The 19,253-nt window shown below is 53.9% G+C and overlaps 1 protein-coding gene across 4 annotated transcripts in view; it reads right to left on the bottom strand.

Moving 5' to 3' along the window:
- The window catches only part of LOC140409375 (dynactin subunit 1-like), a 276,463-nt gene that overhangs the window by 169,626 nt on the left and 87,584 nt on the right, over positions 1 to 19,253 (bottom strand). For 3 of the 4 annotated variants that reach the window (XM_072497822.1, XM_072497823.1, XM_072497824.1), the window contains 2 exons: positions 15,506 to 15,526; positions 238 to 417 (listed from right to left, as the gene is read on the bottom strand). In XM_072497822.1, the coding sequence (XP_072353923.1) occupies positions 238 to 417; positions 15,506 to 15,526 (201 nt within the window). The remainder of the gene's footprint in view (positions 1 to 237; positions 418 to 15,505; positions 15,527 to 19,253) is intronic. The other variant, XM_072497825.1, reaches the window with a different exon arrangement.

Here is a 19,253-nt window from a genome sequence, read left to right as displayed (position 1 = left end):
TGGGAAGCGGCTGGGAAGCGGCTGGGAAGCGGCTGGGAAGCGGCTGGGAAGCGGCTGGGAAGCGGCTGGGAAGCGGCTGGGAAGCGGCTGGGAAGCGGCTGGGAAGCGGCTGGGAAGCGGCTGGGACATTTGTTTGTGGTCAGTATGTTATCTGTTACTTTTGCAGGTTGTAACATATAGTGAGGAATAGTGAACGGTCAGAGTTGTCAGGAATACATTGGGTTAACCCTCACTGACCTTGGGAGACAGCAGTGGAGGAGCATGAGGTAAAGGCAGTCCAGTTGTTGGTGTGGGGATAACGGGAGCAGCGAGAGGAGTCTGCGCTGGAGTGCTGGGCTCACTGCTACTCTTCTCAGCAGCGGATGGCGACGGAGTGGCTGATGCCCCACTGGAAGCTGCCGTCCCCGACCTCGTCGCCTGGTGGAGAAAATCACCAGTCATTCAGGGCAAACAAAAACACTCCTCCCCGCGACCGCCCACCTCCCCGCGATCGCCCGCCTCCCCGCGATCGCCCGCCTCCCCGCGACCGCCCGCCTCCCCGCGACCGCCCGCCTCCCCGCGATCGCCCGCCTCCCCGCGACCGCCCGCCTCCCCGCGACCGCCCGCCTCCCCGCGACCGCCCGCCTCCCCGCGACCGCCCGCCTCCCCGCGACCGCCCACCTCCCCGCGACCGCCCACCTCCCCGCGACCGCCCACCTCCCCGCGACCGCCCACCACCCCGCGACCGCCCACCTCCCCGCGACCGCCCACCTCCCCGCGACCGCCCACCTGCCCGCGACCGCCCACCTGCCCGCGACCGCCCACCTCCCCGCGACCGCCCACCTCCCCGCGACCGCCCACCTCCCCGCGACCGCCCACCACCCCGCGACCGCCCACCTCCCCGCGACCGCCCACCTCCCCGCGACCGCCCACCTCCCACCACCCCGCGACCGCCCACCTCCCCGCGACCGCCCACCACCCCGCGACCGCCCACCTCCCTGCGACCGCCCACCTCCCCGCGACCGCCCACCTCCCCGCGACCGCCCACCTGCCCGCGATCGCCCACCTGCCCGCGATCGCCCACCTGCCCGCGATCGCCCACCTCCCCGCGACCGCCCACCTCCCCGCGATCGCCCACCTCCCCGCGACCGCCGACCTCCCCGCGATCGCCGACCTGCCCGAGATCGCCGACCTGCCCGTGATCTCCGACCTGCCCGTGATCGCCGACCTGCCCGTGATCGCCCAGATCCCCGTGATCGGCGACCTCCCCGCGATCGCCGACCTCCCCGTGATCGCCCACCTCCCCGTGATCGTCGACCTCCCCGCGATCGCCGACCTCCCCGCGATCGCCCACCTCCCCGTGATCGCCCACCTCCCCGTGATCGCCCACCTCCCCGTGATCGCCCACCTCCCCGTGATCGTCAACTTCCCCGTGATCGCCAACCCTGGTGTAGGGGTGTGTGGATCCGGAGTTCCCGGGGAAGGGAATACTCCTCTGGTGTGGGGGTGTGTGGATCCGGAGTTCCCGGGGAAAGGAATACTCCCCTGGTGTAGGGGTGTGTGGATCCGGAATGTCCAGGGAAGGGAATACTCCTCTGGTGTAGGGGTGTGTGGATCCGGAGTTCCCGGGGAAGGGAAGTTCCTGTTATTCCTTCCAAAGTGAATCACCTCACACTTCTCTACATTAAACTCCATTTGCCACCTCTCAGCCCAGCTCTGCAGCTTATCTATGTCCCTCTGTAACCTGCTACATCCTTCCACACTGTCGACAACACCACTGACTTTAGTATCGTCTGCAAATTTACTCACCCACCCTTCTGCGCCTTCCTCTAGATCATTGATAAAAATGACAAACAGCAACGGCCCCAGAACAGATCCTTGTGGTACTCCACTTGTGACTGTACTCCATTCTGAACATTTCCCATCAACCACCACCCTCTGTCTTCTTTCAGCTAGCCAATTTCTGATCCACATCTCTAAATCACCCTCAATCCCCAGCCTCCGTATTTTTTGCAATAGCCTACCGTGGGGAACCTTATCAAACGCTTTGCTGAAATCCATATACACCACATCAACTGCTCTACCCTCGTCTACCTGTTCAGTCACCTTCTCAAAGAACTCAATAAGGTTTGTGAGGCATGACCTACCCTTCACAAAGCCATGCTGACTATCCCTGATCGCCGACCTCCCCGCGACCGCCGACCTCCCCGCGATCGCCGACCTGCCCGCGATCGCCGACCGGCCCGTGATCGCCGACCTGCCCGTGATCGCCCAGATCCCCGTGATCGGCGACCTCCCCGCGATCGGCGACCTCCCCGCGATCGCCCACCTCCCCGTTATCGTCAACCTCCCCGTGATCGTCAACCTCCCCGTGATCGCCAACCCTGGTGTAGGGGTGTGTGGATCCGGAGTTCCCGGGGAAGGGAATACTCCTCTGGTGTAGGGGTGTGTGGATCCGGAGTTCCCGGGGAAAGGAATACTCCCCTGGTGTAGGGGTGTGTGGATCCGGAATGTCCAGGGAAGGGAATACTCCTCTGGTGTAGGGGTGTGTGGATCCGGAGTTCCCGGGGAAGGGAAGTTCCTGTTATTCCTTCCAAAGTGAATCACCTCACACTTCTCTACATTAAACTCCATTTGCCACCTCTCAGCCCAGCTCTGCAGCTTATCTATATCCCTCTGTAACCTGCTACATCCTTCCACACTATCGACAACACCACCGACTTTAGTATCGTCTGCAAATTTACTCACCCACCCTTCTGCGCCTTCCTCTAGATCATTGATAAAAATGACAAACAGCAACGGCCCCAGAACAGATCCTTGTGGTACTCCACTTGTGACAGAACTCCATTCTGAACATTTCCCATCAACCACCACCCTCTGTCTTCTTTCAGCTAGCCAATTTCTGATCCACATCTCTAAATCACCCTCAATCCCCAGCCTCCGTATTTTCTTCAATAGCCTACCGTGGGGAACCTTATCAAACGCTTTACTGAAATCCATATACACCACATCAACTGCTCTACCCTCGTCTACCTGTTCAGTCACCTTCTCAAAGAACTCGATAAGGTTTGTGAGGCATGACTTACCCTTCACAAAGCTATGCTGACTATCCCGGGGAAGGGAATACACCTCGTGTGTAGGGGTGTGTGGATCCGGAGTTCCCGGGGAAGGGAATACTCCTCCGGTGTGACTGGTGCCTTTGCTGTTCTCGCCGGCGAGCTACTCCAAGTCCAGTAACGGTGTCAGCACTCAGAATGTTGGGACCGGAGGGAGCCTCGGTGTGGGCACCGATGTGTGATAACCGCAGGTTCCTTGTGGCGGGGTTGGAGGAGAGGTTTCGGGAGCAGTATTCGGAGCATATGTAGATTTTATAGAAGCTGTAAATTGACCGGGAAGAGCATTTCTTTCACACTCCCAGCTGGGCTCTGACTGACCAACAGGAAAGGGCAGACAGCAGCTTGGACTGAAAAATTCACTGAATAAAACTTGCCAATTTCAAAACTGAGAAGACAGGTAAACATAGAACATAGAACATAGAACAATACAGTGCAGTACAGGCCCTTCGGCCCACGATGTTGCACCGAAACAAAAGCCATCCAACCTACACTATGCCATTATCATCCATATGTTTATCCAATAAACTTTTAAATGCCCTCAATGTTGACGAGTTCACTACTGTAGCAGGTAGGGCATTCCACGGCCTCACTACTCTTTGCGTAAAGAACCTACCTCTGACCTCTGTCCTATATCTATTACCCCTCAGTTTAAAGTTACGTCCCCTCGTGCCAGCCATATCCATCCGCGGGAGAAGGCTCTCACTGTCCACCCTATCCAACCCCCTGATCATTTTGTATGCCTCTATTAAGTCTCCTCTTAACCTTCTTCTCTCCAACGAAAACAACCTCAAGTCCGTCAGCCTTTCCTCATAAGATTTTCCCTCCATACCAGGCAACATCCTGGTAAATCTCCTCTGCACCCGCTCCAAAGCCTCCACGTCCTTCCTATAATGCGGTGACCAGAACTGTACGCAATACTCCAAATGCGGCCGTACCAGAGTTCTGTACAGCTGCAACATGACCTCCCGACTCCGGAACTCAATCCCTCTACCAATAAAGGCCAACACTCCATAGGCCTTCTTCACAACCCTATCAACCTGGGTGGCAACTTTCAGGGATCTATGTACATGGACACCTAGATCCCTCTGCTCATCCACACTTTCAAGAACTTTACCATTAGCCAAATATTCCGCATTCCTGTTATTCCTTCCAAAGTGAATCACCTCACACTTCTCTACATTAAACTCCATTTGCCACCTCTCAGCCCAGCTCTGCAGCTTATCTATTTCCCTCTGTAACCTGCTACATCCTTCCACACTATCGACAACACCACCGACTTTAGTATCGTCTGCAAATTTACTCACCCACCCTTCTGCGTCTTCCTCTAGGTCATTGATAAAAATGACAAACAGCAACGGCCCCAGAACAGATCCTTGTGGTACTCCACTTGTGACTGTACTCTATTCTGAACATTTCCCATCAACCACCACCCTCTGTCTTCTTTCAGCTAGCCAATTTCTGATCCACCGCTGGCTGCTTTCAGGGCGCAGGATATCCAGATATTGCTCCCTCGCACCGTCAGACGCTTGCGACTGTGCTGAATGCTATTGTGGTTCAATAACCTCCAAACACACATCACACGCAAGTCATATAAAACAGCCACTTGACTAAAACACGCCAGTGCTGGGACCATTACACTCTCCATGCTCTGAACAAGGCTTTTTAGAGAATGGAACTGGTGCATTTTGCATGAGTGTCGGATATTTGTATCTTGGCTTTGGAATATCACAGCTGGCCACCAAAGGTGTATCTGGCACTGAGAAATGAGACTGGAGGAAACGTCATTCACCTTCCTCCCCATCACCTGGATTTTTCCCAGCCCACCACTATTCCCAGCTGGATGGATTATCTCAATGGGGCACCGGGCGTCCCAATGTAACAAACAACTTCAATTCGACCACTGGCAATTTTAACACAACCACTGGCAATAGTAGCAACTCTCCCACGTGCTCCTTTCCAACCACCAGCAGCCGCACCTCCAAATACATCACTGCCCGCTCCCTGTACCATTTAAGGATCGGGGTGATTGGCATTGCAATTTTGTTGAGGATTACCAGAAAGAACATCTGCTTTGCTCAGGAGCCGGCGTTCCCCACCTTCAGGTCTCCTGTCCAATCACAGCATCAGGAGCCGGCGTTCCCCACCTTCAGGTCTCCTGTCCAATCACAGCATCAGGAGCCGGCGTTCCCCACCTTCAGGTCTCCTGTCCAATCACAGCATCAGGAGCCGGCGTTCCCCACCTTCAGGTCTCCTGTCCAATCACAGCATCAGGAGCCGGCGTTCCCCACCTTCAGGTCTCCTGTCCAATCACAGCATCAGGAGCCGGCGTTCCCCACCTTCAGGTCTCCTGTCCAATCACAGCATCAGGAGCCGGCGTTCCCCACCTTCAGGTCTCCTGTCCAATCACAGCATCAGCCTCACTCCTCACCTCTCCTTGCCTAGATTTCAAATTACATTCTCTGTTCTTTGTCTGCCTCTCAGTCTGGTCCTGGCCGTTGACAGTTTTTGCGACCTTTCTGACAAACGCCCATGACCCACCCGCAGGTCGGGACCCACTCTTACAAAAACTGTGCTGTGGAGAATGAGACTGGGGAAGCAGGAAATGGCAGAGCCATTCAACAAATACTTTACATCAGTCTTCACGATAAAAGACACGAATAACATTCCAAAAATACTAAATAATCAAGGGTCAAAGGTGAATACAATAGATGCCACTCTGGGGAAAGTCCTCGGGAGCCGAATGGGGCTAAAGGTCGATTAGCCCCCTGGACCTGGTGGGTTACATCTCGGATATTGAAGGAAGAAGGTACAGAGAGAGTGGATGTACTGGGAGTAATCTTCCAAGAATCCTTAAATTCCGGACAAGTCCCAGAGCATCGGAAAACTGTCAAAGTAACACCTTCATTCAAAAAGAGAGGTAGACAGAAATCAAGGTGCCCCTTAAATGTCACTATCATCCCTGCTTCCACCACCTCCTCCGGTAGCGAGTTCCAGGCACCCACTACCCTCTGCGTAAAAAACCTCCCGCGTCCATCTCCTCTAAACCTTGCCCCTCGCACCTTAAACCTATGCCCCCTAGTAATTGACCCATCTACCCTGGGGAAAAGCCTCTGACTATCCACTCTGTCTATGCCCCTCATAATTTTGTAGACCTCCATCAGGTCTCCCCTCAACCTCCGTTGTTCCAGTGAGAACAAACAGAGTTTATTCAACCGCTCCTCATAGCTAATGCCCTCCAGACCAGGCAACATTCTGGTAAATCTCTTCTGCATCCTCTCTAAAGCCTCCACATCCTTCTGGTAGTGTGGCGACCAGAATTGAACACTATACTCCAAGTGTGGCCTAACTAAGGTTCTATACAGCTGCAACATGACTTGCCAATTCTTATACTCAATGCCCCGGCCAATGAAGGCAAGCATGCCGTATGCCTTCTTGACTACCTTCTCCACCTGTGTTGCCCCTTTCAGTGACCTGTGGGCCTGTACACCTAGATCTCTCTGACTTTCAATACTCTTGAGGGTTCTACCATTCACTGTATATTCCCTACCTGCATTAGACCTTCCAAAATGCATTACCTCACATTTGTCCGGATTAAACTCCATCTGCCATCTCTCCGCCCAAGTCTCCAAACAATCTAAATCCTGCTGTATCCTCTGACAGTCCTCATCGCTATCCGCAATTCCACCAACCTTTGTGTCATTTGCAAACTTACTAATCAGACCAGTTACATTTTCCTCCAAATCATTTATATATACTACAAACAGCAAAGGTCCCAGCACTGATCCCTGCGGAACACCACTGGTCACAGTCCTCCAATTAGAAAAGCATCCTTCCATTGCTACTCTCTGCCTTCTATGACCTAGCCAGTTCTGTATCCACCTTGCCAGCTCACCCCTGATCCCGGGGTGTGACTTAATCTTTTGTACCAGTCTACCATTAGGGACCTTGTCAAAGGCCTTACTGAAGTCCATATAGACAACATCCACTGCCCTACCTGCATCAATCATCTTCGTCACTTCCTCGAAAATCTCAATCAAATTAGTGAGGGACAACCTCCCCTTCACAAAATCAATGCCAAAATCACTCATACATCCACTTATTTCCAAGTGTGAGTAAATCCTGTCTAAGAATCTTCTCCAGTAATTTCCCTACCACTGACGTAAGGCTCACCGGCCTGTAGTTCCCGGGATTATCCCTGCTACCCTTCTTAAACAAAGGGACAACATTAGCAATTCTCCAGTCCTCCAGGACCTCACCCGTGCTCAAGGATGCTGCAAAGATATCTGTTAAGGCCCCAGCTATTTCTTCCCTCGCTTCCCTCAGTAACCTGGGATAGATCCCAACCGGACCTGGGGACTTGCCCACCTTAATGCCTTTTAGAATACCTAAAACTTCCCCTTCCTTATGCCGACTTGACCATGAGTATTTAAACATCCATCCCTAACCTCAACATCCGTCATGTCCCTCTCCTTGGTGAATACCGATGCAAAGTACTCATTAAGAATCTCACCCATTTCCTCTGACTCCACGCAGAAATTCCCTCTTTTGTCTTTGAGTGGGCCAATCCTTTCTCTAGTTACCCTCTTGCTCCTTCTGTACGAATAAAAGGCTTTGGGATTTTCCTTAACCCTGTTAGCCAAAGATATTTCATGACCCCTTTTAGCCCTATTTATTGCGCGTTTGAGATTTGTCCTACTTTCCCGATATTCCTCCAAAGCTTCATCAGATTTCAGTCGCCTCGATCTTATGTAAGCTTCCTTTTTCATCCTAGCTAGTCTCACAATTCCACCCTTCATCCATGGTTCCCTAATCTTGCCATTTCTATCCCTCATTTTCACAAGGACATGTCTGTCCTGCACTCTAATCAACCTTTCCTGAAAAGACTCCCACCTTTCAAATGTGGATTTACCCTTAAAGAGCTGCTCCCAATCCACATTCCCTAGCTCCTGCCGAATTTTGTTATACTTGGCCTTTCCCTAATTTAGCACTCTTCCTTTAGGACCACTCTCGTCTTTGTCCATGAGTATTCTAAAACTTACGGAATTGTGATCGCTATTCCCAAAGTAATCACCGACTGAAACTTCAACCACCTGGCCGGGATCATTCCCCAATACCTGGTCCAGTATGGCCCCTTCCCGAGTTGGACTATTTACATACTGCTCTAAAAAAACTCTCCTAGATGCTCCTTACAAATTCTGCTCCATCTACGCCTCCAACACTACATGAGTCCCATTCAATGTTGGGAAAGTTAAAATCTCCCATCACGACCACCCTATTGCTCCTACATTTTTCTATAATCTGTCTACATATTTGTACCTCTACTTCACGCTCGCTTTTGGGAGGCCTGTAGTAAAGTCCCAACAATGTTACTGCACCCTTCCTATTTCTTAGCTCGACCCATATTGCCTCAGTGCTCGAATCCTCCATCGTGCCCTCCTTAATCACAGCTGTGATATCATCTCTGATCAGTAATCCAACTCCTCCACCCCTTTTACCTCCCTCTCTATCCCTCCTGAAGCATCTATACCCTGGGATATTTAGTTGCCAGTCTTGCCCTTCCCTCAACCAAGTCTCAGTAATACCAATAACATCATATTCCCAGGTACTAATCCAAGCCCTAGGTTCATCTGCCTTACCTGCTACACTTCTCGCATTGAAACAAATGCACCTCAGACCACCTGTCTCTTTGCATTCATCATCTCTTCCCTGTCTACTCTTCCCCTTAGTCACATTGAGTTTATTATCTAGTACCTTACTGGCTTTAGTTGCTGCCTCTTTACTGACCTCTAACTTCCTAACTGGTTCCCATCCCCCTGCCACATTATCATAGATCATAGAATTTACAGTGCAGAAGGAGGCCATTCGGCCCGTCGGGTCTGCACCGGCTCTTGGAAAGAGCACCCTACCCAAGGTCAACACCCTTACCCTATCCCCATATCCCAGTAACCCCACCCAACACTAAGGGCAATTTTGGACACTAAGGGCAATTTAGCATGGCCAATCCACCTAACCTGCACATCTTTGGACTGTGGGAGGAAACCGGAGCACCCGGAGGAAACCCACGCACACACGGGGAGGATGTGCAGACTCCGCACAGTCAGTGACCCAAGCCGGAATCGAACCTGGGACCCTGGAGCTGTGAAGCAATTGTGCTATCCACTGTGCTATCGTGTTGCCCTTGCATTAGTTTAAAACCTCCCCAACAGTGTTAGCAAAAGGTGACACTGTGTCTAGTTGGGACCAATCAGTGTCCCTGTATCAGGGTGTAACGTCCAGCTCACACACTCAGAGCACAGTGCACATCTCCCCAGTGTGTAACGTCCAGCTCACACCTCCCAGCGTGTAACGTCAAGCTCACACGCACAGAGCACATCTCACAGTGTGTACCATCCAGCTCACACGCACAGAGCACATCTCCCAGTGTGTACCGTCCAGCTCACACGCACAGAGCACATCTCCCCAGTGTGTAACATCCAGCTCACACGCACAGAGCACATCTCCCAGTGTGTACCGTCCAGCTCACACTCAGAGCACATCTCCCCAGTGTGTAACGTCCAGCTCACACACTCAGCGCACATCTCCCAGTGTGTAACGTCCAGCTCACACTCAGAGCACATCTCCCCAGTGTGTAACGTCCAGCTCACACCTCCCAGTGTGTAACGTCCAGCTCACACACTCAGAGCACATCTCCCAGTGTGTAACGTCCAGCTCACACCTCCCAGTGTGTAACGTCCAGCTCACACACTCAGTGCACATCTCCCCAGTGTGTAACGTCCAGCTCACACCTCCCAGTGTGTAACGTCCAGCTCACACGCACAGAGCACATCTCCCCAGTGTGTAACGTCCAGCTCACACCTCCCAGTGTGTAACGTCCAGCTCACACGCACAGAGCACATCTCCCCAGTGTGTAACGTCCAGCTCACACTCAGAGCACATCTCCCAGTGTGTAACGTCCAGCTCACACGCACAGAGCACATCTCCCAGTGTGTAACGTCCAGCTCACACACTCAGAGCACATCTCCCAGTGTGTAACGTCCAGCTCACACTCAGAGCACATCTCCCTAGTGTGTAACGTCCAGCTCACACGCACAGAGCACATCTCCCAGTGTGTAACGTCCAGCTCACACCTCCCAGTGTGTAACGTCCAGCTCACACGCACAGAGCACATCTCCCAGTGTGTAACGTCCAGCTCACACCTCCCAGTGTGTAACGTCCAGCTCACACGCACAGAGCACATCTCCCCAGTGTGTAACGTCCAGCTCACACGCACAGAGCACATCTCCCAGTGTGTAACGTCCAGCTCACACCTCCCAGTGTGTAACGTCCAGCTCACACGCACAGAGCACATCTCCCAGTGTGTAACGTCCAGCTCACACTCAGAGCACATCTCCCCAGTGTGTAACGTCCAGCTCACACCTCCCAGTGTGTATCGTCCAGCTCACACGCACAGAGCACATCTCCCAGTGTGTAACGTCCAGCTCACACCTCCCAGTGTGTAACGTCCAGCTCACACTCAGAGCACATCTCCCCAGTGTGTAACGTCCAGCTCACACCTCCCAGTGTGTATCGTCCAGCTCACACGCACAGAGCACATCTCCCAGTTTGTAACGTCCAGCTCACACGCACAGAGCACATCTCCCCAGTGTGTACCGTCCAGCTCACACGCACAGAGCACATCTCCCAGTTTGTAACGTCCAGCTCACACGCACAGAGCACATCTCCCAGTTTGTAACGTCCAGCTCACACGCACAGAGCACATCTCCCAGTGTGTAACGTCCAGCTCACACTCAGAGCACATCTCCCAGTGTGTAACGTCCAGCTCACACCTCCCAGTGTGTAACGTCCAGCTCACACGCACAGAGCACATCTCCCCAGTGTGTAACGTCCAGCTCACACGCACAGAGCACACCTCCCAGTGTGTAACATCCAGCTCACACTCAGAGCACATCTCCCCAGTGTGTAACGTCCAGCTCACACTCAGAGCACATCTCCCAGTGTGTAACGTCCAGCTCACACGCACAGAGCACATCTCCCCAGTGTGTAACGTCCAGCTCACACCTCCCAGTGTGTAACGTCCAGCTCACACGCACAGAGCACATCTCCCAGTGTGTAACGTCCAGCTCACACTCAGAGCACATCTCCCAGTGTGTAACGTCCAGCTCACACGCACAGAGCACATCTCCCAGTGTGTAACGTCCAGCTCACACACTCAGAGCACATCTCCCAGTGTGTAACGTCCAGCTCACACTCAGAGCACATCTCCCTAGTGTGTAACGTCCAGCTCACACGCACAGAGCACATCTCCCCAGTGTGTAACGTCCAGCTCACACGCACAGAGCACATCTCCCAGTGTGTAACGTCCAGCTCACACCTCCCAGTGTGTAACGTCCAGCTCACACGCACAGAGCACATCTCCCAGTGTGTAACGTCCAGCTCACACTCAGAGCACATCTCCCCAGTGTGTAACGTCCAGCTCACACCTCCCAGTGTGTATCGTCCAGCTCACACGCACAGAGCACATCTCCCAGTGTGTAACGTCCAGCTCACACCTCCCAGTGTGTAACGTCCAGCTCACACTCAGAGCACATCTCCCCAGTGTGTAACGTCCAGCTCACACCTCCCAGTGTGTATCGTCCAGCTCACACGCACAGAGCACATCTCCCAGTTTGTAACGTCCAGCTCACACGCACAGAGCACATCTCCCCAGTGTGTACCGTCCAGCTCACACGCACAGAGCACATCTCCCAGTTTGTAACGTCCAGCTCACACGCACAGAGCACATCTCCCAGTTTGTAACGTCCAGCTCACACGCACAGAGCACATCTCCCAGTGTGTAACGTCCAGCTCACACTCAGAGCACATCTCCCCAGTGTGTAACGTCCAGCTCACACGCACAGAGCACACCTCCCAGTGTGTAACATCCAGCTCACACTCAGAGCACATCTCCCCAGTGTGTAACGTCCAGCTCACACTCAGAGCACATCTCCCAGTGTGTAACGTCCAGCTCACACGCACAGAGCACATCTCCCCAGTGTGTAACGTCCAGCTCACACCTCCCAGTGTGTAACGTCCAGCTCACACGCACAGAGCACATCTCCCAGTGTGTAACGTCCAGCTCACACTCAGAGCACATCTCCCAGTGTGTAACGTCCAGCTCACACGCACAGAGCACATCTCCCAGTGTGTAACGTCCAGCTCACACACTCAGAGCACATCTCCCAGTGTGTAACGTCCAGCTCACACTCAGAGCACATCTCCCTAGTGTGTAACGTCCAGCTCACACGCACAGAGCACATCTCCCAGTGTGTAACGTCCAGCTCACACCTCCCAGTGTGTAACGTCCAGCTCACACGCACAGAGCACATCTCCCAGTGTGTAACGTCCAGCTCACACCTCCCAGTGTGTAACGTCCAGCTCACACGCACAGAGCACATCTCCCCAGTGTGTAACGTCCAGCTCACACGCACAGATCACATCTCCCAGTTTGTAACGTCCAGCTCACACCTCCCAGTGTGTAACGTCCAGCTCACACGCACAGAGCACATCTCCCAGTGTGTAACGTCCAGCTCACACCTCCCAGTGTGTAACGTCCAGCTCACACGCACAGAGCACATCTCCCAGTGTGTAACGTCCAGCTCACACTCAGAGCACATCTCCCCAGTGTGTAACGTCCAGCTCACACGCACAGAGCACATCTCCCAGTGTGTAACGTCCAGCTCACACGCACAGAGCACATCTCCCAGTGTGTAACGTCCAGCTCACACCTCCCAGTGTGTAACGTCCAGCTCACACGCACAGAGCACATCTCCCAGTGTGTAACATCCAGCTCACACTCAGAGCACATCTCCCCAGTGTGTAACGTCCAGCTCACACTCAGAGCACATCTCCCAGTGTGTAACGTCCAGCTCACACCTCCCAGTGTGTAACGTCCAGCTCACACTCAGCGCACATCTCCCCAGTGTGTAACGTCCAGCTCACACCTCCCAGTGTGTAACGTCCAGCTCACACGCACAGAGCACATCTCCCCAGTGTGTAACGTCCAGCTCACACCTCCCAGTGTGTAACGTCCAGCTCACACACTCAGAGCACATCTCCCCAGTGTGTAACGTCCAGCTCACACCTCCCAGTGTGTAACGTCCAGCTCACACCTCCCAGTGTGTAACGTCCAGCTCACACGCACAGAGCACATCTCCCCAGTGTGTAACGTCCAGCTCACACCTCCCAGTGTGTAACGTCCAGCTCACACACTCAGAGCACATCTCCCAGTGTGTAACGTCCAGCTCACACTCAGTGCACATCTCCCCAGTGTGTAACGTCCAGCTCACACACTCAGCGCACATCTCCCAGTGTGTAACGTCCAGCTCACACTCAGAGCACATCTCCCCAGTGTGTAACGTCCAGCTCACACCTCCCAGTGTGTAACGTCCAGCTCACACACTCAGAGCACATCTCCCAGTGTGTAACGTCCAGCTCACACCTCCCAGTGTGTAACGTCCAGCTCACACGCACAGAGCACATCTCCCCAGTGTGTAACGTCCAGCTCACACACTCAGAGCACATCTCCCAGTGTGTAACGTCCAGCTCACACCTCCCAGTGTGTAACGTCCAGCTCACACTCAGCGCACATCTCCCCAGTGTGTAACGTCCAGCTCACACACTCAGCGCACATCTCCCCAGTGTGTAACGTCCAGCTCACACTCAGAGCACATCTCCCCAGTGTGTAACGTCCAGCTCACACCTCCCAGTGTGTAACGTCCAGCTCACACGCACAGAGCACATCTCCCAGTGTGTAACGTCCAGCTCACACTCAGAGCACATCTCCCAGTGTGTAACGTCCAGCTCACACCTCCCAGTGTGTAACGTCCAGCTCACACTCAGAGCACATCTCCCAGTTTGTAACGTCCAGCTCACACTCAGAGCACATCTCCCAGTGTGTAACGTCCAGCTCACACCTCCCAGTGTGTAACGTCCAGCTCACACTCAGAGCACATCTCCCCAGTGTGTAACGTCCAGCTCACACGCACAGAGCACATCTCCCAGTGTGTAACGTCCAGCTCACACTCAGAGCACATCTCCCAGTGTGTAACGTCCAGCTCACACCTCCCAGTGTGTAACGTCCAGCTCACACGCACAGAGCACATCTCCCAGTGTGTAACGTCCAGCTCACACGCACAGAGCACATCTCCCAGTGTGTAACGTCCAGCTCACACCTCCCAGTGTGTAACGTCCAGCTCACACGCACAGAGCACATCTCCCAGTGTGTAACATCCAGCTCACACTCAGAGCACATCTCCCCAGTGTGTAACGTCCAGCTCACACTCAGAGCACATCTCCCAGTGTGTAACGTCCAGCTCACACCTCCCAGTGTGTAACGTCCAGCTCACACTCAGCGCACATCTCCCCAGTGTGTAACGTCCAGCTCACACCTCCCAGTGTGTAACGTCCAGCTCACACACTCAGAGCACATCTCCCAGTGTGTAACGTCCAGCTCACACTCAGTGCACATCTCCCCAGTGTGTAATGTCCAGCTCACACACTCAGCGCACATCTCCCAGTGTGTAACGTCCAGCTCACACTCAGAGCACATCTCCCCAGTGTGTAACGTCCAGCTCACACCTCCCAGTGTGTAACGTCCAGCTCACACACTCAGAGCACATCTCCCAGTGTGTAACGTCCAGCTCACACGCACAGAGCACATCTCCCCAGTGTGTAACGTCCAGCTCACACACTCAGAGCACATCTCCCAGTGTGTAACGTCCAGCTCACACCTCCCAGTGTGTAACGTCCAGCTCACACTCAGCGCACATCTCCCAGTGTGTAACGTCCAGCTCACACACTCAGCGCACATCTCCCCAGTGTGTAACGTCCAGCTCACACTCAGAGCACATCTCCCCAGTGTGTAACGTCCAGCTCACACTCAGCGCACATCTCCCCAGTGTGTAACGTCCAGCTCACACTCAGAGCACATCTCCCCAGTGTGTAACGTCCAGCTCACACGCACAGAGCACATCTCCCAGTGTGTAACGTCCAGCTCACACTCAGAGCACATCTCCCCAGTGTGTAACATCCAGCTCACACTCAGAGCACATCACCCCAGTGTGTAACGTCCAGCTCACACACTCAGAGCACATCTCCCAGTGTGTAACGTCCAGCTCACACCCTCAGAGCACATCTCCCAGTGTGTAACGTCCAGCTCACACTCAGCGCACATCTCCCAGCAAGTACGTAGAGGAATTGACAATTGTAGTGTTCAGTCCCAGCCCCACTCACAGATCTACAAGACAAGAAATCACATTCGCTGAAGTGTGACAGCCTCCACCCACCCACTAATGGGAGGAGGCAGCGTGAATGATGGGTAGAGAATGGGCACGGCGCTAAGCTGATATCTGTTCAGAATGGTTGGTGCTCACCTTGGTACGCCGGGTGGGTTGCTGTGGCACGAGGAGGGGGAAGAGAGCGAGAGAGGACAAGCAGCAGCGACCAACACGAGAGGTTGAACAGAGAGAAAAACAGCATCAAAGTTAGTCAAGAGCCAGTGATTTCAGCCACAACACATCAGGGGGAACAAGCGACTGAAGAGCTTGTGCCAGAGGGACAGGACAACAAGGCAGCATTGCTGATGTCGAACTGAGAGCTCAATTCAAATGTCAGAGCTCAGTGACGGGCAGAATTCCAGTCGTTCATTCCCCCGCAGCCGTGCCGCAGTTAGAGCAACACAGCCGCTCAGCAGCAAACCCATAATCCCTGCCCATTCCTCAGAGCCCACAACCCAGACTGACCACAACCCAGACTGACCACAACCCACAGACTGACCACAACCCAGACTGACCACAACCCAGACTGACCACAACCCACAGACTGACCACAACCCAGACTGACCACAACCCACACACAGACTGACCACAACCCAGACTGACCACAACCCACAGACTGACCACAACCCACACAGACTGACCACAACCCACACACAGACTGACCACAACCCACACACAGACTGACCACAACCCAGACTGACCACAACCCACAGACTGACCACAACCCACACACAGACTGACCACAACCCACACACAGACTGACCACAACGCATACAGACTGACCACAACCCACACAGACTGACCACAACCCACACACAGACTGACCACAACCCACACAGACTGACCACAACCCACACAGACTGACCACAACCCACACAGACTGACCACAACCCACACACAGACTGACCACAACCCACACAGACTGACCACAACCCACACACAGACTGACCACAACCCACAGACTGACCACAACCCACACAGACTGACCACAACCCACACAGACTGACCACAACCCACACACAGACTGACCACAACCCACACAGACTGACCACAACCCACACACAGACTGACCACAACCCACAGACTGACCACAACCCACACACACTGACCACAACCCACACAGACTGACCACAACCCACACAGACTGACCACAACCCACACACAGACTGACCACAACCCACACAGACTGACCACAACCCACACACAGACTGACCACAACCCACACAGACTGACCACAACCCACAGACTGACCACAACCCACACAGACTGACCACAACCCACAGACTGACCACAACCCACACAGACTGACCACAACCCACACAGACTGACCACAACCCACACACAGACTGACCACAACCCACACAGACTGACCACAACCCACACAGACTGACCACAACCCACACACAGACTGACCACAACCCACAGAGACTGACCACAACCCACACACAGACTGACCACAACCCACAGAGACTGACCACAACCCACACACAGACTGACCACAACCCACACAGACTGACCACAACCCACACAGACTGACCACAACCCACACACAGACTGACCACAACCCACACAGACTGACCACAACCCACACAGACTGACCACAACCCACACAGACTGACCACAACCCACACAGACTGACCACAACCCACACACAGACTGACCACAACCCACACACAGACTGACCACAACCCACAGACTGACCACAACCCACACAGACTGACCACAACCCACACAGACTGACCACAACCCACACAGACTGACCACAACCCACACACAGACTGACCACAACCCACACAGACTGACCACAACCCACAGACTGACCACAACCCACACAGACTGACCACAACCCACACACACACTGACCACAACCCACACAGACTGACCACAACCCACACAGACTGACCACAACCCACACAGACTGACCACAACCCACACACACACTGACCACAACCCACACAGACTGACCACAACCCACACAGACTGACCACAACCCACACACACACTGACCACAACCCACACAGACTGACCACAACCCACAGACTGACCACAACCCACACAGACTGACCACAACCCACACACAGACTGACCACAACCCACACACAGACTGACCACAACCCACACAGACTGACCACAACCCACACAGACTGACCACAACCCAGACTGACCACAACCCACACACAGACTGACCACAACCCACACACAGACTGACCACAACCCACACACAGACTGACCACAACCCACACACACACTGACCACAACCCACACAGACTGACCACAACCCACACACAGACTGACCACAACCCACACAGACTGACCACAACCCAGACTGACCACAACCCACACACAGACTGACCACAACCCACACACAGACTGACCACAACCCACACACAGACTGACCACAACCCACACACAGACTGACCACAACCCACACACAGACTGACCACAACCCACACACACACTGACCACAACCCACACAGACTGACCACAACCCACACACAGACTGACCACAACCCACACACAGACTGACCACAACCCACACACAGACTGACCACAACCCACACACAGACTGACCACAACCCACACAGACTGACCACAACCCACACAGACTGACCACAACCCACACACAGACTGACCACAACCCACACACAGACTGACCACAACCCACACACACACTGACCACAACCCACACAGACTGACCACAACCCACACACAGACTGACCACAACCCACACAGACTGACCACAACCCACACACAGACTGACCACAACCCACACAGACTGACCACAACCCACACAGACTGACCACAACCCACACAGACTGACCACAACCCACACAGACTGACCACAACCCACACACAGACTGACCACAACCCACACACACACTGACCACAACCCACACAGACTGACCACAACCCACACACAGACTGACCACAACCCACACACACACTGACCACAACCCACACAGACTGACCACAACCCACACACAGACTGACCACAACCCACACAGACTGACCACAACCCACACACAGACTGACCACAACCCACACACAGACTGACCACAACCCACACACAGACTGACCACAACCCACACAGACTGACCACAACCCACACAGACTGACCACAACCCACACAGACTGACCACAACCCACACACAGACTGACCACAACCCACACACACACTGACCACAACCCACACCGACTGACCACAACCCACACACAGACTGACCACAACCCACACAGACTGACCACAACCCACACACAGACTGACCACAACCCACACAGACTGACCACAACCCACACAGACTGACCACAACCCACACAGACTGACCACAACCCACACACAGACTGACCACAACCCACACACAGACTGACCACAACCCACAGACTGACCACAACCCACACACAGACTGACCACAACCCACACAGACTGACCACAACCCACACAGACTGACCACAACCCACACAGACTGACCACAACCCACACAGACTGACCACAACCCACACAGACTGACCACAACCCACACAGACTGACCACAACCCACACACAGACTGACCACAACCCACACACAGACTGACCACATCCCACACAGACTGACCACAACCCACACAGACTGACCACAACCCACACACAGACTGACCACAACCCACACACAGACTGACCACAACCCACACAGACTGACCACAACCCACACACAGACTGACCACAACCCACACACAGACTGACCACAACCCACACAGACTGACCACAACCCACACACACACTGACCACAACCCACACCGACTGACCACAGCCCACACAGACTGACCACAACCCACACAGACTGACCACAACCCACACAGACTGACC

Source organism: Scyliorhinus torazame, chromosome 3 (assembly GCF_047496885.1).
Source record: "Scyliorhinus torazame isolate Kashiwa2021f chromosome 3, sScyTor2.1, whole genome shotgun sequence".
NCBI classification, from domain to species: Eukaryota; Metazoa; Chordata; class Chondrichthyes; order Carcharhiniformes; family Scyliorhinidae; genus Scyliorhinus; species Scyliorhinus torazame.
The sequence above is the reverse complement of the archived record's forward strand: the minus strand, read 5'-3'. Positions and strand labels throughout refer to the sequence as shown.